Source organism: Ochotona curzoniae, unplaced genomic scaffold (assembly GCF_017591425.1).
Source record: "Ochotona curzoniae isolate NIBS_2020 unplaced genomic scaffold, NIBS_Ocur_1.0 contig_1014, whole genome shotgun sequence".
NCBI lineage: Eukaryota > Metazoa > Chordata > Mammalia > Lagomorpha > Ochotonidae > Ochotona > Ochotona curzoniae.
The window spans coordinates 351196-375845 of NW_024464920.1; the positions used below are offsets into that span (position 1 = coordinate 351196).

Below are 24650 nucleotides of genomic sequence, written 5' to 3' on the forward strand. Positions count from 1 at the left end.
ACCCTGTGAAACAGGAAACCCTGCCTTATTCCTAGAAGACAGAAGCCCACAGGAGAGAGGCAACTCGGAGTAAGAGATTTGAGGAGCAGGAGCCAGGCACACACACAGACCTGGAAAATAGAATTGCACGCCAAGAGCAACACACGCGCACATACACACACACACATTCACACACCCTCCCCAGGGCCAGGGAGTTGAAGGACAAGCTGAAGGTCAGGGTCATCTCCCTCCTAGCCTTGACCCTCTTCTAACTGGCAAGTGAAGGGGTACAGACACTCGTGCCCTGCTTCCAGCAGACAGCAAGCAAGCACAGGGTCAATCAGCTGATCACGACCATGCTAGGGTCTTGGATCAGCCTCTGGCACTGCCCTGGCAACCTGCTCCTCGGCACCTGGCGGGGAAACACCCAGCTCCTAACATCCCCACAACCAAGACCACTCTCTGCTAGGGCATTTTCACAGTACCAGTGAGGCCAACCCCACTATTCCCTGGAGCAGGCAGGGACCAGGGTTAAATCTGAGCTGTCACATGTCCCTTTGGGGACAGACCATGGGGACTAGGATTTGGCAAATGGAAACATCCTCCTGACATGTGGACAGAGCTGGGCCCCTAGAGCATCTTTCTCCTCTGTCCTGTGCTGATGGAGGGAGACCTGGCTGCAGCAGAGGCCGCAGCGCTGGGAACGCAGGCACACCACAGGCAAGCAGAGACTAGGCACTCCTCAGGCCGGCGTCAGTCTCCGTGAAAAATACTCCCAGGAAAGAGAGGGAACAGGAAAGGCTCAGCCCTGTTTGCCCAGTCAGGGGAAGGGTAGGCACGGCAGGCTGTCACCCCAACCTCTCAGGCAGTAGAACCCCTCCTGCCACCCTCTGCTGCCGCACCCCACCTCCTGTCTCCAGAAGCTGGGAGGGGAGAGGGAACAGCCCTACCCCGGTTTTAAAAAGTCACTTGCGTGATCCTCTTGGTGGCCCCCAGTTTGCCAGCCCCAGGCAGACAAGCGGGGACCGAGCCCAGCCTGCTGGGGAGCACCCTTTGCAGTCCATAGGATCTGGAGGCTCAGCGCCCCCCGCTCCCCACAGCTCCTCCCAGCGAGCACAGAGTTCACTCAATGCCCACCTTGGTCCTGTCAGCTGCATTTGTAGCTGGGCCCTGCTAACTGCTAGGGCCCCCATTGAGGAAGTAGGTGGTCATCTCCCCCTTGCCCTTCACCTTGACCACCCCTCGACATTCCAGCTGGTAGCCCTTGGCAGCTAGAACCTGGTACAGGTCCGTGGTCACCTGGGGGAGTGGGAGGGGAGGCTGCTTAGCCCGGAATCCTTCCTGCTGTACTTGCAGGGGCCCAGGGCACTCTCAGTCGGGCTAGATTCCCTTTCCCAGTGCCTACCCACCAACCACAACACTGCCACCCTACCCCATTTTAGTGGCCTGTAGAGAGAGAGACACGTGGAAGCTCTCTGGACCCAGGCCCCACCCAGATACCACTATGACCCCCTCACCTGGATGCGGTCAGGGACGCCTGTGCTGTCCATACGGCTGGAGACATTCACCGTGTTCCCCCAGATGTCATACTGCGGCTTCCGGGCCCCAATGACACCTGCCACAACCGGGCCCATGTTCAGCCCTGAGGTGGGGAGGACAACAAGAGGCTGAGACTACCAGACACTTTAGGGTCAAGCCAGCAAGTAAGCCCACTTCATAGGACCTCCAGAAGGACCCTGCGGAGAAAGTGGAAAGGCCTGACTCCTGTGGTCAGGAAGGACACCCAGCAGGGCAGTGGGCGAGCTCCCCGAGGCAAGACAGCCACAGCGGCTCTGTGCCACTTCATCCTCCCCCAAGCGTGGGCACTGCCATCCCCACGGTATAAGTGAGGGAACTAAAGTTTAGGGCCATGAGACGGCTTACTCAAAAAGCAGTCACAACTCAAACCAGAAGCCATACTATGAATCACTGCCATCCACCGGATTCTCTGGCCACAGTCAAGGACTGAGACAACGGAGTTTAGCTAAACCCGGCTTTCCATATCAGGCTTTACATAACACGTTCTAGTTGTTACATGGAGGAGATGTTATTTCATATCTTTAGAGTCGATCAATATCTACAAAAGGAGATACTAACCAGAGGATTAAAATATGCTCCAGGATGCCCCCAGACCGTGCCTAGCACATAGCAGGCCCTCGATATACCAGACTTGGGATGGAAGGAGCCCTGCCGGGAACCCTGCCTAGCAACCAGGTCCCCCTCACCGATCTTCATCTGGAAGTTGTTGAAGGAATGCTCATTGATGTGCTTCATCTGCTCCATGAGCCGCATGGCGTAGTCAGCGAGGGCTGTGACGTGGGAGCGGCCCACCCGGTCATACGTGCTGGCGTTCAGCCCTGAGGCCGCCATGTACGTGCTGCCTATGGTCTTGATCTTCTCCAGCTGTCTGAACTGCTCCTCGCTGATGATCTGGACGACACAGGGTCCTGGGTGTCACGGTCCAGCCCCACGCTCACGCCTGGCCCTGCACCTGTCTCCCAGCTGCCCAACCCTCAGTGAGGGAGTCCCCGCAGGCCGGCAGCTGCCTGCAGGATTTAGGCACGGCCTCAGCAGCTCCCTCCCAGGTGGGATTACAGGCCAGAGGCTAAGAATCTATTTGCCCAGCCCTCACCGTTGGGAATGAGTTCCTTGCTGAGCAGGCGGGCTTCCCTCCGGCCCCAATAGCATCGCTCGGGACGGGTCCTCACATTTTGCTGCCAAATCTTTTCTCTGCTCAGGGGGCCATTCTGCTTGCTCGGCTTCCCTGGGCTCTCCACTGGTACAAATGCTGACCCTCCCCTCCCCTGGCCCAAAGTCCCTCGTGTCTTTGTTGTTCTGGAAGCCGGAGTGCTGCTAACTTTCCTGGGGTCCCTGTCCCTTTCAACCTGCCTTTCCCCACCTAGCACCACCCAACCCCTCCAGTCCTGACCTCCTGCTCCAAAGCCCTCTGCTCTGGCAGTCCCGCCACTCGCCCAGCATCGGCCAGCCGGACCCGCACCTCATCGAAGTCAGCGATGATCTCGTTGAGCAGTCGCAGGCACTCGACACCCTCATTGTTGGCCTCGAGCTCCACATAGAACTCGGAGAAGTTGGCGATGGAGGCGAACATGACGGCCACACACTCACAGGACTGGTAGTAGAGCTCGTCGTTGCGGCGTTCCCTGGCCAGGAAGTGGGCGGCCACATCCTTGGGGAGAATGTTATGCAGCAGCCGCCTGTTATATGCCTGCAGTTCCTCCATCTCTTCCTTCTCTCCTGTTGCCTGCAGACACCACACCTGTCACCCACTGCCCGTCACTCCGACACCTGGAGACGAGCATCTGAGGGAACCATGTGCAGGAAGAAAGGCACAGACAGGCACGGCCTAAGGGACAGGCAGAGGGGGCAAGCACAGGACGAGGCAAGGGAAGGGACCGGAGGCACACTGCATTTCTGGCTTGGCTGGGGCTCTGCCCCACATCTCTGCCTTGCCCACCCCCGCCCCCGCCCGCCCCGGAGGCCCACCCAGTCACCTGCAGTTTCCAGAGGAAGTCCAGGCGGGCTGTTGACTCCACCTGCTGGGCGTGCAGATACAGGGCCAGCGCAAACACCAGCAGGATCACAGGGGTCATATATTTGAGGGCCACCCTCCCTGCGGCTGGGCTGAGGGTGAGCAGAGGCTTGCTTGGTGTCTGAAGCAGGCAGCCGGCAGCCCTACCATTCGCTGCCTCAGAGCCCTCACTTACCAGTCCAGCCCATCAAAGGTCTCATTAGAGGCGGCCCTGGCAGAAAGGCAGAAAAGACAAAAGTTACCGGTGCTCACCGGGGGCAGAGGAAAGGGAAGAACGCGGGGACATGGAAGGGGAGGCAGACTGCATTACTGGCCACACACCAGTTAAGTCACGTATTGGGTTGGGACTCGCACATGTATTAACTAGAAGAGCAACAACCAAGAACACGTCTGCAGATGAGGAAGCCGAGGGTCAGGGAAGCTAACTGTCTCTCACCCGTGCAGTGACACGGCTAATGACTGCCAGAGCAGGGATTCAAACCCCAGCCCAGCTGCAGAGGCTTCCTGACTATCACACTAAGCCACACCCACACATGACAGGGTGGTATCCTAGACCTCACAAGGGTCAAGGTTCTGGTGTGAGCCACTGCTGCTGAGTAGCTGCGTGACCTGCATCCGGCTAACACAGTGCAGAGAGAAGCACCGTGCAAATGCCACAAGGCATTTTTTTTTTTAAATGTCCAACATAAAGAGGCTGGGATTTCCCTGTCTCTGCGAGCTCTACATCACTTCCCTCCCTTCCACAAAGGAGTGGCAGCATTCTGAGGCTACCAGGAGGCCCACCGTGACCCAGGAGAAGCAGGGACATTCCTGGAGTGTTAAAGGGGCCGGGGATCAACTCACAAGCCATGAACGCCAAGCAGCAGGTCATAGTTGTCGAAGATGGTAGCTGGGGGACCCAGAAGAAGCAGCACCAAATAGATGAGCCCCAAGATAAAGATCATGGCTAGCTTCCCAATGCTGCTGATGTGCAGGAAAACAGAGCTGGCCAAGAGACTCAGCAGCACGTTCCCAACGAAGTACTGGGGTGGGCAACAACAGCAGAGACAGCACTGGGTGAGGACAGAGGCCACAGCTCCTCGAGACACAGGAGCCCGGGATCTGTGCACCTAGCCCCACACCACACCAGGACCCCTGGTTCTGCTCGGGTCAGAGCACTGGGCCACCCGTGTCCACCAACAGGACTGGCACAGATGGGCCTATACGTGTGCCAGGTCATCCTCTCCCACCCTGGCCCTGCCTAAACACTGCTAAGGTACCTCTGGGAAGCTGCAGGTGGGTGCCGTGCCCTCACACAGGGGAGCATCCAGGCCCAGAGTATAATTGAGCTGCTGCAGGTGGCAGGCAGTGATGTCGGATGGTGTTAAATTCAGCATCCGGGCTGCGCACGTCCGTATGGGGGTGTGGCTACAGATGAACTTTAAACACAACAAGTCTATCAGGGTAACCGGGGCAGGGAGGGGAGGGCCCCAGGAGCCGTGCCCAGGTGCCAGATACCCCAGAGGACAAAGTTCTCACTCAGGGAGAACTGGAGCTGACCCCACCCTGTCCGGGAGAGCAGGCACCCTGAAGGCACAGCACACGCCCAGGCAGGACAGTGCCCACGGGATCCTCACCATGTTGGTGATGGCAGAGGTGAACACAAGCAGGACGGAAGCGATGCCAACTGCCGTGCTGTGCGCCCGCGACCGGACGATGCTCCGGCTAAGGCGCTGCAGCCCCTCAGGGAACCGCTGGGGACAGCAAGACATGGAGGTGTGGAAGTCAGTGAGCCAGGGAGGAAAGCCAAGGAGAGGTGGCAAGGGCTGGCTTCTCCCTCCCTCCCTCCCTCCATCCTTCCCTGCACCCCCACCAGGCCAAGAAGCTCTTCCCCCCATCCCTGGACGTACAGAACCACAGGTGTGGCTGGCACAGATGAACACAGCGATGAGCAGCAACAGGAAGATACTGGCATAGATCCCGAGCACCAGGGATGAGCTGGGGCAGAACAGGCCCAGGGCAGCAGTGACTCAGGGCTCAGAGCACCCTTGTCCCAGCCCCGGAGCAGACCTGGGGACAGCGGGCTCCTGCGGCTGTGTTTAGGGAGATGGGAAGGAGGGCCGGGGTTCTCACCGTGGGAAGACGAGGAGCTGGGTGAAGCAAATGAAGCAGAAGACCAGCAGGGCACAGGTGACGTAGGCTCCAAAGCGGGGGTCCACCTTCCGTGAGTACTGAGGGTATGGGAGAAGAGGCTGAGCCGAGTACAGGCTGACACTCCCCGGTCCCCAAAAGCTTCCCCTGCTCCCTCGCCTGTGGCTGGCCGTCCCTGCCAGTCCCTGCCAGTCCCTGCCCTCCCCAGCCCTCGCCCTCCCCAGCCTTGCCCTCCCCGGCCCTTGCCCTTCTGCCCTTGCGTTCCCCAAACCTTCCTCTCCAGATCCTCTCTCTGGAAGGTGAGCAGCAGCCGGCGCACATGGTCCTTGCGTAGCTGGTCAATGCTGCGAGCATCGATGGCTCGGCCCAGGAACTCATCTACCTCGTCTTCAGGGTTCAGGGCATCCTGAGTGCCCCGGCTAAGGGCAGGGGGCCCATGTGAGGGGCAACAGGAAACGCCCACACAACACTTCTAAGGTCCAGGAGACAGGGGAATCTCAGCCCCCTTCAGCCCATGGACATTTCCTTCACCCCCTGCAGGCGCCTGACTTACTTGTCTTTGCTGGAATCATCGATGCCCTGGAGAAGAACACAGTATACAGATGAGGTGAAAGATCAAGCCCTTCCTTCCTCATCCCAACACCATGCTAAAGAGTATGCCACCAGATGCTCCGCACCCTGCAAGCCCCTCCCTAGCCCCAGGACCAGAGAGCATGTATGTGCTAAGGAGCACCCCTCACCATCTGCCGGAAAGCCTTGGAGTCCTTGGTGCGGGAGAAGGCACGGTCAGGCACCCAGCGTGGCACCAGACCTTCCATGGAGTTGGCTCGTGTCCGCTGCAGCTTGGCCAGCATGGCCTTCTCCTCTTTCTGTGGACAAGGGTAGCATCAGCCCTATGGGGGCCCACTGAGGCCTTGGCCTAGGCCTCCCTCTGCGGCCTCCCTTGCCCTGGCCCTTGGGCCTCCCTCTGCGGCCTCCCTTGCCCCGGCCCTTGGGCCTCCCTCTGCGGCCTCCCCTGCCCAGGCCCTTGGGCCTCCCTCTGTGGCCGGCCCTGCCCTGGCCTTTGGGCCTCCCCTGCCCCAGCCCTTGGGCCTCCCTCTGCGGCCAACTCTGCCCTGGCCCTTGGGCCTCCCTCTGCAGCCAGCCTTGTCCCGGCTCTTGGGCCTCCCTCTGAGGCCTCCCCTGCCCCAGCCCTTGGGCCTCCCTCTGCGGCCAACTCTGCCCCGGCCCTGCCCCGGCCCTCACTCGTTTCTGGCTGGCACCCAGGATGAGGAAGGTCTCGATGTGCTGCTCCTTAAGGTATGCGTTCCGCTCACCACCGCGGCCTGGCTCCACCTCGTAGTCTCCATTCAGGTACTGCAGTGTAGCCCGAGTGATATGGATGCGGCTGCGCGGTGGGGGAGCAGCAAGGCGAGGCTCAGTGATGTTGCTAACCTTGCTCCCCACTCCCCACTGCCTGAAGCCCTCCACTCACCCTGCCCGACCCCCGGCCTCCATGTGGTTGGCCAGGGTCACGTCATTGGACCACACATCGAACTGCCATTTCCGCAGGCCAAGAACACCGCAGTGCACACGCCCGCTGTGGATGCCCACACGCATGTTCACGTTCACGCCGGTCACCTCACGCACTAGCCTAGGGGAAACACGGGTCCAGATCAGCTCTCAGCACAGCCTTGCCCTCCCCTAGCCCAAAGCTCAGTGCGCAATGACGGCCCCAGACATAGGGGACACGAGCCCAGCTTCGGCCGGACGTGGGTGAGGTGGGGTTCACAGTCATGCCTGAGAGCCTGCTCCCCAGCAAGGGCCCTGCAGCGTCTTGTGGAACTCAGCCCCAAGGGGGGCATCGCTATTCTCACCACCAGCCCTGGTCCCCCACACACCAGTGCAGGTTGCCCCGAGTCTACTCCTGCCCACCGGCCTTTGCACAGCCTCCAGCACTGCCCTGGGGCTTCTCCCACAGTGCGAGGACGCCCAGGAGTGAGACATTACTTACGAGATGGCCTCGATCATGTCCACGCCCATCTCCACACAGCAGTGGGCGTGGTCTGCGCGGGCCTCCGGCAGCCCTGACACGCAGTAGTAACAGTCCCCTAGGATCTTGATCCTCAGGCAGTGGTTCTCCTAAAGGGACAGGAGTTGGAGGGCAGGGTCGTCTTGACTCCCTGCAGACTCCCTCCGTGCCCCCCACGTGCTCAGGCTGCCACCACCCGCCCAAGTCAGCAGCGCACCCAAGCCCCAGCACCCTCACCGCGGCCAGTTTGTCAAACCGGGCAAAGAGCTCGTTCAAGGTCATGACCAGTTCCTGCGCAGTACACTGGGATGCCAGACTGGTGAAGCCCTCAATGTCTGCAAACAGGATGCTGTGGGTGACAGCAGAGGATGTATATGGCCCACGCGGCCCTCCGTAACTCCCAGGCCATCCCCTCCTCCACCACACCGCCCCCTCCGTCACACCTCCTCCCCGCAACCAGCTCCCACCCTACCTGACATTGTCGTGCTTTTGGATGTAGATCTTATGGAACATCATGTCTTCTTTCTTTGTGTTGATGTCTTCTTTCATCTCCATGGCAACGTGTTGAGGCAACACCGACAGCAGCAGTCGCTCCTAGACCAGTGGTCCCAACAGGCACCGCTGTTCTCCCAGCCTCCTGTTCCCATCCCTCTTGGTCCCTCCACATGCCCACAATCTTTCCAGAACTCTCTAGAGACCACAGCTTGCTTCTGGACCTCAACCTGACTGTTGATGCTGGGCGCGCACACAGCTCAACCCTGTCTCACCACCCGCTAATGCAGTGTTCCCACTGTCCAACAGGACGGGACCCACGGTCCAGGGGGAACCAGTCACACTGTTCCGCAGAGTGGTCCACAGCAGCACATCCTCCTGCCCGGGAAGCAGCGCTCACCTGCTGCCGGTTCTCGTGCTGTAAGTGCAGCCGGGCCTGAATGTAGCCGCGGGTCTCCTGGAAAGCCTGGCGCTGGGACACCTCAGCTGGGTAGTGAGTGCAGATGCCAATCACGTTGGTACAGAGGAACAGCAGCACGTTGGCACCGAGCTGCAGGAGGGCGGCAGGGGCAGGCGAGTCAGTCCCTCCATCTCCCTCACACACATGTGCATGCTCGCACAGAGTCAGCCAGGCTCTCTCTGCCACAGCTCCTTTTGGGTCCTATAACCTGGCATACATCTCCCACACACCCCCACAGGACGCCAGAGGCCAGCCCCTCGCCCAGATCACTCCATAACCACCAGCCAGAGCTCATCACAGTTTGGGGCAGCACAAGCACCAACCGGGGCCAGGCCCTAGCATCCTGTGAGACCAAAGACAAATGCTGTTCCTTCTGTATGTGGTTCTGCTATGCGGCAGCACTCTTCCGCGAGTGACCCGGGACAAGCCGCCTCCTCTCCCTAGGCTTCTGCTTGCTTATTTATAATCCAAAGAAAGGGAACAGAAGATCTCAAGTTCCTCCTTGCCTGACACAGTAGCGGTAATTACTATTATGACTGTGATTAGTGGTTAGTTTGCTGGCTTTCTACAAAGCACCTGCATTCTACAGCTCTCCTCTATATACTAATGTATCTCAACTGTGAAATGGGTGGCGGCATCCGTTTTTGCAGGTAACGGACTCACAGGAACTCAGGGACTTGCTCAAGGTCACAGTTGACAGTAGCTGACTTGAGACCTGAACCCTGTCTAGTCAGAGCTCAAGGCCTACACCCTGATACTTCCAAGTGTAATCCAGGCTTCCCAGAGTCCCGTGGCCTCCAGCTGTTCAGATGCAGCCTCGGAAGCCTGCCTGGGAACCATCAGTTCTACGGCCCCTAGTGAGAGATGGGGGTCTCTCCATGCCTGGCTACCTCATCACCACTCCCAAGGTGTAAGACCTGGCGTTTGGCCCTGCCAAGGCTCCCACCTTAGGAATATTTAGCCTCCTTTTGTTAATCATTTGCACTGGCTGGAGGGTTTTCTGGAAACTCAGAGGTTAACCTGGCACTTGTGGCCCCAGGTCAGCGTTGGATCGCGAACAAGCAAGGCAGAAGCGCCAGCTGGGAGCCAGGTGATCGGAGCACTACCCTGCACTGGAATAGCACCGTGAGGCTTAGACAGGCCATCTAATCCTTGGGACCTCAATTTCCTCCTGGGAAAGACATTTTCCCTGGACACACTCGCTCTGGCCTGGAAGACTGGCCTCCCCTTCCTAGTTCAGCTCCCAAGGCCCTGAACGCTGCTCCCCCTCCCAGCAGCAGGGGCTGAAGGGGGCGTATATACTATTCCCCTAGGGGATTCTAAGAATAGCCCCCCAGCAGGGGAGAAGGACAGGGATGGGGGGGGTAAATCAGGCAACTTCCCTTCCTGGCCCCAGGAGCCCAAGAGGAAAATGTGAGTCACAGAGGAGGGAAGGGGGATGAAGTGCTGAAATAACTCCAAACGCACACATCCCTGTTCAACTGTGAGGAAAGATGGATGCCAGGGCCCCAGAGATAGCTCCAGGCTGGGTCCAAGCCAGTGGGGTGTACCACTTAGAGCATCTGAACCTTTGGGTCCAGGCTCGGCGCTCCTTGTAGGCGGAAAGGCTGCCCGAGGAGGCCAGAAAGGAGGCCCCAGCGCCCTCATGGAAACGGGCACTAGAACTGCTCTCCGCTCAGAGGTGGCTACAACGGGAGCCCAGGCCCCAAGGACCAGCAGAGGAGTGGGAACAACTGTCCCACAAGTAAGAATGCGCCCACTCAGATCCACTGAGTGAGGCTACCACTAGGCACCCTGAGAAGGCAGGAACCTGGCACAGTCCTGGGCATCATGGCAGCCCAGAGCAGGCAAGAGATTCCTACCCATCCCCCACCGGCAGAAGAGGAGAGGGATAGAGGCAGATCGCCCCTTAAACTCCCTCCTCCCCCAGGAGAACACTCCAGCCCCCAAAGCCCGACCTAGACCAGAACCAGCCTGGAGCAGAGGGGCTGGGAGTGGGGGAGAACCTGGCCCTTTAAGAGCCTGATAATGCCCTATGGGCACGTGCTCCACAAACAAACGGGCTATAAAGTTACTTTCAAAAAGGTACATACTGTTCCCAGTCCAGGCTGGGCGGGGAAGGGCACCATGCCAGAGCACCTAGCTTCTCACCCTGGGAGCTCAGGGCAACTTCCTCTCTAAGGGTGTGACCAGGGTGGGCTACTGGGCAGTGGCAATCAGCAGGGCAGAGCCAGGTCTCTGCCACCTTGACCAAGGGGGCCCATGAAGCATACAGGGCTGTACTCTCCAGCACCCACGTGGGGCACCTTCCCAGGAACCCTTAGGCTAGGCACCAGCAGGGAGGGCAAGACCTCAGAGCCGCTTTCTAAGGTGGGTGCTGCCCCCAGTGGTAAAGCCTGGGAGACTGAGGTCTGAGATCCCACAGAGAATGCAGCCCGCTGGACAGCCTGGTGTACGTGTGGCTCAGCCACGCCATGCTGTTAGTCCCACAGCTGCACTCAGGACCCAAAGGCCATGGCCAGCGGGGCCAAGAACTTCCACCACAAGGCGGTGGGGTGAGATCTGACTGCACCCCAACATGCCAAGGTTCAACCCCTATGGAGCCCCGCGGGAGAACAGACCCCAGCTTCCCCGGCCTCTCACAAGCTTTGGTCCTGAACAAAGGTGATTCTTCCCCTGCCTGCCAAGGCCATCCAAACCTGCAGTCCACCCAGGCCAACCCCAAGATTGCTCTGTGGAGACAACACCAAAAACTGAATCTTAGGGGTCAATCTGTGGACACAGCCACCCTGCCTTCCCAGCCCAGGAACACATCCCACACCCCCACCTACAGCCCTTCTTGTACCACCTCTATGGCAGCACCGAGAAATGGAGCCTGTGACCCAAATACAAGAGTGCAGGCTCAGGCCCCTGGATCTTCCCAGTCTTTCACCACGTCCTTGTCCCCAGACCCCAGATGGAGGCTGATCCTGGAAGCATGGCCTGCCATCCCCAGCCTCTCCTCCCAGATGCCCCCACATTCATTATCCACCCAGTGCCTGCCCTGGTGCCCTCCACACCCACCTGCTTCCATAGCAGGGCATCAGTGCGGTTGAGTTGCCAAGCCAAGATCAAATGCAGGGCGGAGAGGCCCAGGCCACTGAGGACGGCCGCTCGCATACGGACAGGTAGGAGTGTGTAGGTGATGTAGACGAAGAACATGGGGCACCACAGGCCTGAAGATGGGCTGTGCGGGTTGGCTGCCAAGGCACCCCCGACCTGCACGGCAGCCAGGATGGCCAGCACCACGTAGCTCACCACCCACATGGAGTCCTGGCGGAAGCTATGCCTGTTGCACACCACCATGAGCGCCACAAAAAGGGTGGCAGCCCCAGCCAGCAGGGCCACGTAGGCAGGCTGAGGGGGCGCGGGCACGGCATGGAAAGTCAGCAACACGGCCATGAGCAGCACCAGCACCGCCATCAGCAGCGTCAAGCTGCTCTGGTTCATCTGGAAGAAGTAGCGCTGGTACAGGCGCTCCAGCTTGGCGGAGCGAAACTGCTTCGACTGGAACACCTGTGCCAGGCGGCGCCAGCACGATCGGCCGCTCCTGGGGGCCACTCCGGAGGCCACTTCAGTCGCCCCAGCTGCTGCCGTCGCCTCCGTGTCCTCAAAGCCCAGGGCCACAGCCCGCAGCCCCAGCTCCACACTCTTGCCCGGGCCACCCCTGCGAACGAAGGTCTCATCCTGCCAGGGGCACCTTGGAGGAGCTGCCGGGGTGGGGCTGGGTGGCTCTGCATCCCGAAGGCAGCTCATATAGCGAGGCGTGCAGAAACCGGTGGCCTGGGTCCCACGGCGTGGGCGCTGCTGGCCATTGCGTTCACCCCAGGCTGTCTTCCGCTCATCCACTTTGGGAACCAAGAGGCCGCTAAACCAGGACATGCTGGCAGGGAGAGGAAGGAGACAGCATGAGTAGGATCCCTGTGGTCACCACCACTCCCCTGGGCCCTGCTACGCCCTGTGTCCGACATGGCATCCTTGTAAAATCACTTGGAGGTGTGCAATGGCACCTCCCCTTACTCAGCAGGTTAATGAAGGCAAGACATGAGGGGGTGACCCAAAGCCAAGGAGTCCTTCAGTGCAGACAGCCAGGATTCTACCAGGTTCGTCTCACTCCAACACTCATCCACATAAAAAGCCACCTCTTTCCAAACTGGCATGTTGCTTGGCGATCACAACCTCAAATGCCTGTGTCAAAGAGTGAGCCAGCTACGGTTCCGGAAACGCCTTGAGAGCGAAAGAGCCCGCTCTGCGTGCCAGGTGTCCCGGTGACACTGACCTTCCAAGTTTGCAGCGGGGGCTATCGGGAAAAACACCTGTGTTGCAAGGCAACATCAAGCGATTTTTAAATGTCAGTGACTAAGCCACGTTTCTGAAGAGCGCGAGCTGTACTAATCACAAATGCAGAATGAGGTGCTGATCCGTGACCTCCTTCCTCGTCACACTCACGCACACTCCACCAAGCTGAACCCAGCTTTTCCCACCAGCCACTCAACCTGCACTTCCTCCCACCTCCCTCACCTGGACACCATCCAATCCCACTGGCCTCTGCAAATTTCCTCCATGTTGGAAGCCCACCCACCCACCCACCCAGCCTGGGTGGATGTCTCCACCCTCTGGAGTGGAAGCATTCTGAGGTTAGGCCCTGCACGGCCAGTGTCAGCTGCTGGCCTGGCCCACCGCAGGAACATGGTGTGTTGAAAAGCCAGAATGTAAGCAAGCACCAGGACCGGGCAGGTGGCAGGAGGTGCGAACACAGCTAACAATGACAGTCCTGTGGTTCTCACTCGTCCTTACTCGTCCTCACCGCGCCAGCTCCAAAGCTCCCTTGCCGTGCCCCGGCACCCCAAGCGCAGGCCAGCCGCAGGGTGCTCCTTGTCTGCCACGAGAGCTCCACCAGCTCTCAGCCCTTCTGCTCCCTTATCACCGAAGCTTTTCTGGGCACCCTCCTAAAATAGCAGCCCCTTTTCCTGGGACTCCCTATCTCCCTCCCCAGCCATATCCTCTTCTCCACAATCTTTGCCAGCACCTGCCACCCATGTCTGCTCCTGGTCTGTTCACTTTCTTGCTCTCCTAACTGGGACGCCAACTTGAGGAAAACAAGCATACCGGCCTGTTTTGCTGACTGATCTGTCCACAACACCCAACAGGATCTAGTAAATGGATGAAAGGTTTGCACGGATGGATTAGACTCGCCCCAGGTACTTCCTCTGGCTTTGAACTTGCCAAGGTCTTCCACGTGACAATTCCATTTGCTCTTCAGCAAAACCCTGTGAAGCCAGTTCTGTGGACGCCCGGGACCCAGGACAGATTTGCCAGAGCAAACAACAAATCAGAGGCCATCATCCACCATTGCTCTCAAGGCCCTGCTTGGGGAGGTGGTGCAGTGATGGGTGGGGACTTTGGTACACAGGCTAAACTGCCTGCACCCCAAATCTGAAGGCCTGGCGTCCAGTGCAGATTCCTGCGGATGTATCCCGGGAGTTTGGGGGACGCTCAAGCCCTTGAGTCCCGGCCGCCCATGTGGGGACCGTGAGTCCCAGGCTTCAGCCTGACCCAGCCCCAGCCATCGTGGCATCTGGGGAGTCGGCAGGTGGGTGCTCTCTGCCTTTCAAATAAACAATTGTTTTCATTAAAAGCAAACACCCAAACTGAGGCCCATAGTCATGTTACAAGGCTGGCTCTAGTTATCAAGATGAGGGGTACCAAATAAGTCACAGACCCCTAGGTTTCCTGAAAGGAAATGTTTAGTACTGTGTTCTCAGCAGTTCTGGGGGCTGCCAGCTGAGGGCACAGGGATGGACACTGTGGAAGTGTGTCCTGGCTGAGCCTAGACAGGGAGCCAGGGACCTGGGAGCACCATGTGCGGCCACCTGTGCTGCAGCAGGCCCGCAGGGTGTCCCTCTGCACCTGCTGAGCTAGCAGCACTGACACTTGTACTCACCGGGGGACAAGAAGCCTGGGGACTCCCCCAGGCTCCCCCCAGGCGGATGCTTCAAGCCAGGGCAGCAGCAGTCCACAGGCCCACAAAGCACACAGGCAGGGGGCACGTTCCAGAGCCACCCTCGGCCCAGCTCACTTCCCCTGGAGTCGCGCATGCTCTTGGGCTCCCAGATGGCCCATGGCACCGCCTGAAGTCACACATGGTCAGGCACACAGGACCCCGAGTGGGCAGGCATTCGGAAAAGGGCAAAAGGCAGCCTGGCCCTGCACAACACTTCCTGGGGGAGCAGGGTCTCCGCCGTGAGAACAAGTGCCAACCCTCAGCAGACCGCCTGCTAGCAGCTAGGCCCTGGCAGCTGGCACACACTCACAGCGAAGGGATAGAAGCTGTCAGCGGAGTGCCTGATCCTCTCCGAAAACATGCCGTCTGCCCCGAGGGGACAGCTTCAGGGTGGCCACCCAGCAACTGCAGCCACCCAGGGCTCTGCTCCAGGCACTGCCCCTCCCATAGCACGACACTGGCACCCCCTGCCAGGCTGGCACCACGGGCACAGGGGAGGGCACTGCTCCAGACCACAGACCTCCTTGGCATGGTCCCTCACCCCTGCCCGTTCTGGAACCAGCACTACGAACTCTAGGCCGGCATGCCGTCTCCCTCTTCCGCAGGAAAGTCGGGCTCCCAGGCCCAACTGTCTCGGCCCTCCTGCGCCCTTGGGTCCTGGTCTGGTTGTTCCACACACTCCCAGCTCCCGGTCGGAGCAACCTGCCCTGCAGCCCCGCACCCAGGACCTTCCAGGCCCTCCCAAGCCCTGACCCTTAAGCCTCAAACAGCAGTTTCTGCAGCAGGCCAAGGCCCAGCCCGAGCCAAGGCTCTGCCCAAGGCTTCACCAAGCCTCTTCCTAGCCACCTCTGGTGCCCCTGCCCGCCTTGGCAAGGGCAGGAGCCAGGGAATTCTAAACGACTTCACAAAAGTTCAGGGGAGAAGGCGCTGCCCAGGCGTGGCCCAGCACTGCCAGCACCGCCCACCATGTAGGGACGTGGGCCTCCATTCTCGGCCTTTCCAGATGTGGAGGAGCCTCCCCAGGCCTGTGTCTGGAGGTCCAGCTCCGCCTCCCTCCCTCTCCACACTGGGTACCCATATGCAGCCCCACAAGGGGCTCTCTCGGGCACCCAGGGCCACACTCCGGCGAGGGGAGGGAAAGGGCCTCTCCGGCCAGCTGGCCACCCCCTGGCTCTGCAAGGAGGCCTCCAGTCGGCTACGAATGAAGTGGGCCTTCCCACCCTACCCGGGGCGGCCCACTCTGCGGCTCCGGGGTGGGGGGGCAGTGGGTGGCTGGCAGCATTTGCTTCGTTCCAAAGCTGTGGGGCTAAGGGCAGGGAGGGAAGTATTCCACAGACCGAGGCATCCCGCCGTCTGCTCTAGCAACTACCTCACCAGCCCCCCCGCAACTCTGGGCCTCGGACCCCTTCTCCTGTACCCCCTCCCCACGCTGGGCTGCCTGCACACCCCACGGAAGGAGGCCGGACAGTCCGGAGATCGGGACCCCTGCCCTCCTCCTCCTCCTCCTCCTCCTCCTCCTCCTGGGGTGCCTCGGTTCTGCTAGGTCCCAGGTCTCGGGGGGGCCCCCCACGCCCAGCCCGCGCTGGGCTGCAGCCCCGGGCCGCGCGCTCACCTGCCGGCGGGGGTCCCGGCCGGGCGGCCGCCGCGCCGTCCTGCTCCGCGCCGCCGTCCCCCGCCGCCCGGCGCCCGGCGTCCGCCCGGCCCGCGCCCCCTCCCTTGTTGTCCAGCGCAGCGCCCTCTACCCCGGATCCAGAAGTCCCCTCCCCGTCGGCTCCCGGACTCCCCGCCTTAAAGGCACAAGCTCCTTTTGTCCGGGGCCCCCTCCCCCGCTCCGCGGGAGCTGCTGCTGCGCCCGGCGCGCACTGCCCTCCGGAGCGCGCGGGAGCTCGGGGCCCCGGAGCTCTCCCCTGCGCGCGGGCCCCCTCCTCTCCTCTGCGGCCGCTTCCTCCCCCGGGGAAGAGGAAACAAGCGGGCTACTGTTCGGGGGATCAGGACCCCGGGGAGGGGGCCGTGCAGCTGAGCCCCCTCCCGCCACCCTCCAGCCTCCCACCCCCCACACGTCCCCAGCCTCGGGGTCGCGGCGCGCGCGCGGGCACAGCCAGCCTCTGGCTGCCACCGCCCTCCGAGGGTCGCCTCCCGGCGCGGCCGGGTCCTCAGGGCCAAGCTGGCACCCCGAGCCCCTCCGCACCCCTCCCTTCCTCCCGCCCAGCCCCCACCCTGCCATTCCCGCCCGCCTGGCCCTGACTGCGCTCCCTCCCTCCCGCGGGAACTCGGTTTAATAATTAATTCAGCGCTCATTCCTCAAGGCGCCAGGTGTGTGCGGCCTCCTGGCCCGCACACCTCTTCTTTCCTCTTCCACCAGCTCTCTGGGGGCGCTGCTCCAGGGGGCCGAAGGCACTGAGGTCCCCCCACTCCACGCCGCCCTCACTCTCCCTGAAGCCCCCTACCCTGCACCTGCTCGTTTCCAGGGTCCCTCCCTCTTCCCGCAGCAGCCTAGAGGGCGGAAACTGGATGCTTGGCTAAGGGGGCTCCAGTGAGAAAGGGTTTAGGGGTGACCTGGGAGATTCCGGTGAAAGCCGATTTAACCCTTTGCTCTTGCGCTGGGTCGCTGCTCCCTCCTCGTCCTCACCACCCTGCCCACGCTCTGGTGCCCACTGGGGTTGCTAAACCTGGTGCAGGAAAAGCCAGGGACACTTGGAAACATTGCCTAACAGCCATAAACAGACACAAACGCAGCACAGAGTCTAAAGAACATTCTTGGTAATGTGTGTTATCCAAAGACTGCTTTGTACATAATAAGCTTGCCTTTTAAATTTTTCCAGGAAGGTGATTTTTAAGATTGATTTGTGTTTATTTGAAAGACTGAAGGAGACAGAAATCTTCCACCTGCTGTTCAAATGCCTGGATTAGGCAGGGCCGAGCCAGGCAGGGATTCCGTACAGCTGGCAGTGCGTGTGCTCCTCTGGCGAGACTGCTGCCTCCTACCGTTCACATCTGAGGGACTCAGAAGTGAAGCAGCACCCTAGCCCAGGCACTGGAACCTCGGGTGCAGGTATCCCAAATGGCCACTGCTCCCCAACATTGTAAGATGTATCTCTTTTTATGTGAAAGTCAAGTTTACAGAGAGAAAGGGAGAAACAGAGATCTTCCATCCGCTGGTTCACTCCCCAAATGGCCCAACTACTGGAGCTGAGCCAATCAGGAGCCAGGAGTTCCCTCAGGGTCTCACGTGGGTGCAGTTGGGTGCAGGATCCCCAAGGACTTGCGCCATTCTCTCCTGCTTTCCCAAGCTATAAGAAGGGAGCTGAGTCACAAGTGGAGTAGCCAGGACTCAAACCGGTGCCCACAGGGGATGTTGGCAGCCCAGGCAGAAGCTTGGCCTACGGTGCCATGGTGCCAGCCCTGCTAACTCAACTTCTGCCTGACTTTGACCTGTAAGTTGCCAGTGTCCTCAACCGCTAGCAAAATGTCCTCTCCGTGGCTGTTACTGCAGCTGCGCATATGGCACTGTCGGAGTTCCACCTGCTCCACCATGTCCAGTGCAGCTCCCTGCTGATGTGCCTGGCGGAGCAGCAGAGAAGGGCCCAAGCACTTAGACCCTGTGTGGGAGACCCAGGTGGAGTTCCAGGCTCCTGGCCTTGGATGCACTGGGGGAGGGGGATGAACCTGCAAATAGATCTCCCCACTCCCCCATAACTCTGCCTTGCAAATAAATAAAATAATAACAATAAAGTCCACTCCAGGGTGGACATTGTGGCATAGCATGTTAAACCACTCCCTGTGACGCTGGCATCCTGTTGTAAGGTAAGTTCGGGCTGCTCCGCTTTCGTCCCAGATCCCTGCTCGTGAAAAACCAGCAGAGCATTGCCCTAGGACGTGGACCCCCAGACAACGCTCCTGGCTCCTGGCTGCAGCAACAATCGAGGGCCATGCAGCAGCAGACTGAAGATCTGTCTCTCCCTCTTTCTCTAACTGACTTTCAAATAAACAAATCAATCTGTATTTCTAAAGAGCAAGCTACCACTTGTAGCGCAGGCATCCCACGCGAGCACCTGCTAAGAGTCCGTGAGCCCAGCTGCTCCACTTCTAATCCAGCTCCCTGCCAATGCACCTCGCCCAGTGCTGGCTCTAAAGCAGCAGACGCGCGAGCTCCATCTCCAGCGTGTCTCTCTGTAGGTATGAGTAACTATGCCTCTCAAGTTCAAAAACAAACCAAAAAAAGTGACTTTCCAACAAAAGCAGGAAGTGGGATCTCTGAAGCTAGTTCCCAAGCCTACTGTGGGGGCCCAGGGCTGTGATGCAGTGGGTAAGTGCTGGCCATGCAGGCATCCAGTGTCAGCACGCTAGCTGAAATCCTGGCTCCCCCTGAGGCATCTCAGGGAGGCAGCGGAAGGAAGCCTTAGGACTTGGGCTCCTTCTATCCGCCTGGGAGACCTGAACAGTCTCAGGCTCCTGGCTTCAGCACGGCCCAGCTCTGGTCATTGAGCACATCCGGGGAATAAGACACTGGACAGAAGATCTCTCCGTCTCTGTCTCCCTCTTTCTGATACTCTGCCTTCAAATAAATAAAAAGAAATCCTTACTCCAAAAAGTACTCTTTGAAATGATGGCAAAACACAATGAAACATTTATATTAAAATAACTCCACCCATAATTTTGTACTGCAACAAAGTGAAGACTCTAGAATAGCGAACACCAAAACTTTTTTCTTTTTTCAAAACTTTTAAAAATACTGTGCAGAAAAGCCTTAAGATGGGAAAAAATCCCGTCTACTCTTTTGTCATTAAACAAAAACTACTCTTTTTTTGTCTTGGCATAGCACTTTGACCCAGCTGGTAAGACACCAGTCCCACAAGACCTGGTTCAAGAACTGTTGCACCAAGCAAAAAAAAAAAAAAAAAAAGGGCCCGGCGCCGGGATCCCATTTGGGCGCCGGTTCTAATCCCGGCAGCTCCTCTTCCCTTCCAGCTCCCTGCCTGTGGCCCGGGAAAGCAGTTGAGGACCGCCCAAGGCTTTGGGACCCTGCACCCATGTGGGAGACCCAGAAGAGGCTCCTGGCTTCGGATCGGCATAATATCGGCCGTTGTGCTCACTTGGGGAGTGAATCATCGGACGGAAGATCTTCCTCTCTGTCTCTCCTCTCTGTATATCTGCCTTTCCAATACAAAAAATAATAAAAAAATAAATCTTTAAAAAAAAAATGCAGCAAGGCCCTCCCTGCTCAGGATGCAAGCAGTAACTTGGGGATTCACTGGAAAATGGTAACGCTGGATTTAGAAGACTCCTGGCTTAGCCATGGCCTGGGACGCCCGGATCCCGCATTGCAGTGCCCGGGAAGGGCTCCTGGCACTGCTCCGGAGGCCAGCTTCCTGCTCACCCTGACAGGTGATGGCTCAACTACCTGGGTCTCTGCCACCCACAGCTGACTTTCAGGCTCCCGGTTTTCATGGCCTGGCCCGATGCTGGCTGCTGTGGGCACGTAGGCAGTGAGGCAGCAAGTGGGAGAACCTGCCGTCCATGTATGTATGTACAGGTATTTAAAAATAGTGGGCCTGGCACAGTAGCCTAGTAGCTAAAGTCCTCACCTTGCATGCCCCAGGATCTCATATGGATTCCAGTTCTAATCCCAGAGGTTCCACTTCCCATCCAGCTCCCTGCTTGTGGCCTGGGAAAGCAATCAAGGATGGGCCCAAAGCGTTGGGATCCTGCACCCACATGGGAGACCCGGAGGAGGCTCCTGGCTGCTGGCTGCAGATCTGCGCAGCTCTGGCTGTTGCAGTCATTTGGGAAGTAAACCAGCAGATGGCAGATCTTCCTCTCTGTCTCTCCTCCTCTCTGTATATCTGACTTTTCAAAATAATAATAGTAAGTCTTTTTTTGTTTGTTTATAAAGATTTATTTATTTTTATTGGAAAGTCAGATATACAGAGAAGAGGAGAGACAGAGAGGAAGATCTTCCATTTGATGATTCACTCCCCAAGTGAGCGCAACGGCCAGTGCTGTGCCGATCCAAAGCTGGAACCAGGAACCTCTTCCTGGTCTCCCACATGGGTGCAGAGTCCCAAGGCTTTGGGCCGTCCTCAACTGCTTTCCCAGGCCACAATCAGGGAGGTGGATGGGAAGTGGAGCTGCCGGGATTAGAACCAGCGCCCATATGGGATCCCAGCACGTTCAAAGCCAGGACTTTAGCCACTAGGCCACAACGCCGGGCCTTTTTTTGTTTGTTTTTAAAATTCAGACAGCAGGAAGTGACTATTGCTTCAGCGATGCTCCAGTTTCAGTTAGAATGGAGGCTCAGCCGGGCAGCCAGGCAGCCATATTGCGTCGGTACAGCCATATGAATCTGCAGGGTTGGGAAGTCCCCAGGATGTAGCAAACGGAGACTCTTTTCTAGGTTGTTGGGGTGACGGCTAAGCCAGTCTCTGCCTGTTCCCTTTCCCCAAGCATGAATTTCTCTTGCAGCGCAGCCCTTCCTCTGTCTTCTTACTGCCAGGTCAGAGTTCCGCACGTGGAGTTACATGCAATGTGAGGCATAACCCACTCTCCTTCAGCCAAGGGGACCCAGCCATTCCACCACTCCTGACATGGTGGCCGCTACTCTCACACTAGACACCTGCCCCCTGGGTCTAGAGCTACAGTGGGGCTTGGCCACCTCCAGTCTCACAGCCACCTCCACTCATGGGGATGTACTTTTATTTTTATTTATTTATTTATTTTTTATTGGAAAGTCAAAACTGCAGAGAGAAGAAGAGACAGAGAGAAAGATCTTCCATCTGCTGGTTCACTACACCAAGAGGCCACAATGGCCGGAGCTGAGCTGATCCAAAGCCAGGAGTTTCCTCCAGGTCTGCCACACAGGTGCTTTGGGTCCCAAGGCTTTGGGTCATCCTTGACTGCTTTCCCAGGTCCCAAGCAGAGAGCTAGATGGGAAGTGGAGCTGCCGGGATTAAAACCAGCACCCATATGGGATCCTGGGCATGCAAGGCAAGGATTGTAGCTGCTAGGCTATCGCGCTGGACCTGAAACATGGGCATCTTAACCAACATTCTAATGAGGTTGAGCACCTGCCCCCAAAAGTAATTTTTTAAAGATGTATTTATTTTTCTTAGAAAGGCAGCATTTGAGAAGGAGAAAAAGAGCAAAATTCCATTTGTTGAATCACTCCTCAAATGGCCGATCCAAAGCCAGGACCCAGGAGCCTCCTCCAGCTCTCCCACACTGGTACAGGGGCCCGAGGATCTGCCCGAGGCCATCCTCCACTGCTTTCTAAGTGATAATCAAAAAGATGGATGGGAAGTGGGGCAGCCAGAAAATGAAACAGTGCCCGTATGGAGTGCCGGCACTGCAGGCAGAGGATTAACTTGCTACTCCACAGCACACCCCCACCCAACCCCGGCCATGTAATTTTTGACTGTTAATTCCAAAGATGCTAGTTCCTGCCCACCATTATGAACTCATCTCACAAACATCTCTGAGTGCCTACTCTGTGCCAGGCCCTGCTCCCTGGGCTCGGGAAACTCACCTTCCAGTGGGAAGAGCAAGGAACCAATGAATGGATGAGATGGCAGGCAGACGAGGGTGACAGGGGAGTCAGGATTGGAACCAGACAGGAGAGACCTCTCTGAGGCAGTGACATTTCCCTGAGGATCTCAATGACAGGCCGGCTGCCATGGTGAGGCATGGGCAGGAGCAATCCAGGCAGGGGGCAGCTGGTGATAAAGCCCAAAGGTAGCGGCAGGCTGGCGGTGGTGCCACGGGCAGAGGCTGTGAGGCCAGGCTGGTGTGGGCGAGGAGACCGCGGAAGGTGAGGTCAGACGGGCAGGCATGCCCTGGCAGGCACAGCCAGCTCCTAGGCCAGGCTGAGGGCTGGACCCCATTCAAAGGGTAATGAATAGCCTGAGCTAGGTGTTAAGCTCGGAAGTGGCACGTTCTGATTTATGGTTTTAAAAGATCATGCCGACTGCAGGCTGGAGAATAAATTGTGGGATGCAGGAATGCAATGGAACCACTTGAGAAGCTGTTTCAGTGGTCTGGGTGAGAAAGCCCTTGGCTTGAACACACTGGGGAACAGGCAGGCACTTGCGGGGCTCAGGGGTGACTCTGGAGGACCCTCATGGCTCGTTTTGGTTTCCTCTGTGTGATGGTCCATATCAGCAGCCTGCTGACACGGATGAAAATCTACTGAGCACCTTCTGGGTGCCAGGAGGCACAGTGCTGGGCCCTGCATGTGACACTCCGCAAGGACAGGCACGGGCAGTCCTCTGCTCCCCTGTGCCACAGGCAGTTCTATTCCGGGGAAACTACAGCCCACCTCGACCCCTAGGCCCTCACTCCACCACCACCCCTGCACTGTGCTCCAATGCCATGCTGGGGTTGTTGCCATGGAGTATTTATAGTCAGAGGGAATTGATACCATAAAAACAAGAGGCCGGAGTCCTGTAGCAATCTCACAGCAAAGACCCAGTGCAAACTCAAAACTGCCAGGGTGGAGATAGGGCAGCCGGGCCAGCGCTACAAGCAAGACCCCTGGATGCCCAGATTACTGTGTCTCCTGCGCCCTCTGGTGACACATTTTTGACACTGCAGACTGCCGTTCGTCATTGTTAACAAGCTACAGTGTTTCCGAGCTCAGGCCACAAGGGTAAGATGGAAAAATTTGCAAGTCCTAGAGGATGGGCTGGGAATGTCACCGCATTAGCAAAAAGGGACACTTCTGAGCCTTCAGGGCATGAGCTAGGCCTCCATCTGTTCTGTGACTGATGTCAGCTGTTTCGTTTATGAGTTTATAAACCATTTTTTGAGCACCTACTGTGTGCACAGTCACCCACACAGGTTTTTCACTGACCCAAGCTCAGGTGACTGGCCACGGGAGGTTTTGAGCCTGCACCTGGTGCAAATATCATCATAATGAGTCCTGCCTGTTCTATCTCCAGCTCCCTGCTCATGTGCCTGGGAAACCAAAAGGGGTGATAATCCAAGCACTTGAACCGTGCCTCCCAAGCGGAGATGCACATGAAGTCCCAGGTTCCTGGATTTGGCCTGACTCAGCCCAAACCACTGGGGCCATCTGGAGAGTGAACCAGCAGATTGAAGAATTCTCTGTGCAACTTTGACTGTCAAGATAAACAATTATATATTTTTTTAATTTTATTTTTATTTTGACAATCTACATAGTTAATTAGGGTAAGAAGGTTCAAGGGCTACAGGAAAGTGGATAATACTAGTATGTTTTCCATATTGTTTCCTTCATGTTTAAAGGGGGGTATTAAGGGAGAAGGCCCACCCAATTTTCCACCCACCCCAGGTCCCGGATGTAGGGTATGCTCTGAGGTTCTTGCTCAAGTTGTTTTGATATTGCAACAGTTATGAATTGCTGTCAATCTCGCCACTCCAAGCACTATGAGGTCTTTGAAAAACCCACTGATTGACATAGTCCATCATAGCTGAGATGGTTGGTTGACCTGTTCTGTCTTCTCTCTTTTCTTGGTTAGGGTTCTGAGTCCAGCATTTAGATTAGGAAGATCTCCAAAAAACTTCTTGTATGTGCTAACAAGTACAGGGCCTGGCACCGTCCATCGCCCCAATCAGCTGGTGGTTGTAATTGCTGGGTTGGTTCTGTTTTCACTCCCTACTTCCACTGGAACCAATGGGTGTTGCAGTCCAGCCTGGTTCTGCCCAGCACATACTTGGCCCTCACATAAACCAGTGGGAGCTGCAGCCTAGTTGGAGCAACCCACAATAACCCCCACCAGGCCCGCCCCTTACTCTGGTTTGCCAGTATGTGTATCAGTAGTCCAGTCTGTCCCACACCCCATTCCACCCCAGCCACTATCTTAGTTTTATGTCCTCCTGTGGAAGTGGTAACCCAAGAGGGATGAGCCCACTATTTCCCTCCCAGGCCTCTCCCACTCCCAGATTCCAGCTGATGCTGTGGCTAAGCCCAAAC

General features: G+C 57.9%; 1 protein-coding gene across 1 annotated transcript; it reads right to left on the reverse strand.

Moving 5' to 3' along the window:
* Positions 1-70: 70 nt before the first annotated feature.
* Positions 71-13575, reverse strand: ADCY6 (adenylate cyclase 6). Its single transcript, XM_040978440.1, has 22 exons — positions 13498-13575; positions 11725-12583; positions 8602-8751; positions 8182-8303; positions 7947-8058; positions 7692-7819; positions 7173-7331; positions 6944-7085; positions 6439-6567; positions 6252-6277; positions 5970-6117; positions 5681-5778; positions 5458-5545; positions 5185-5301; positions 4828-4986; positions 4412-4590; positions 3744-3779; positions 3531-3660; positions 3017-3280; positions 2244-2448; positions 1497-1621; positions 71-1278 (listed from the first exon to the last, which is right to left on the reverse strand). The coding sequence occupies exons 2-22, from the start codon at positions 12580-12582 to the stop codon at positions 1153-1155; spliced, it is 3501 nt and encodes a 1166-aa protein (XP_040834374.1). The 5' UTR covers position 12583; positions 13498-13575; the 3' UTR covers positions 71-1152.
* Between the last annotated feature and the right edge of the window lie 11075 nt (positions 13576-24650).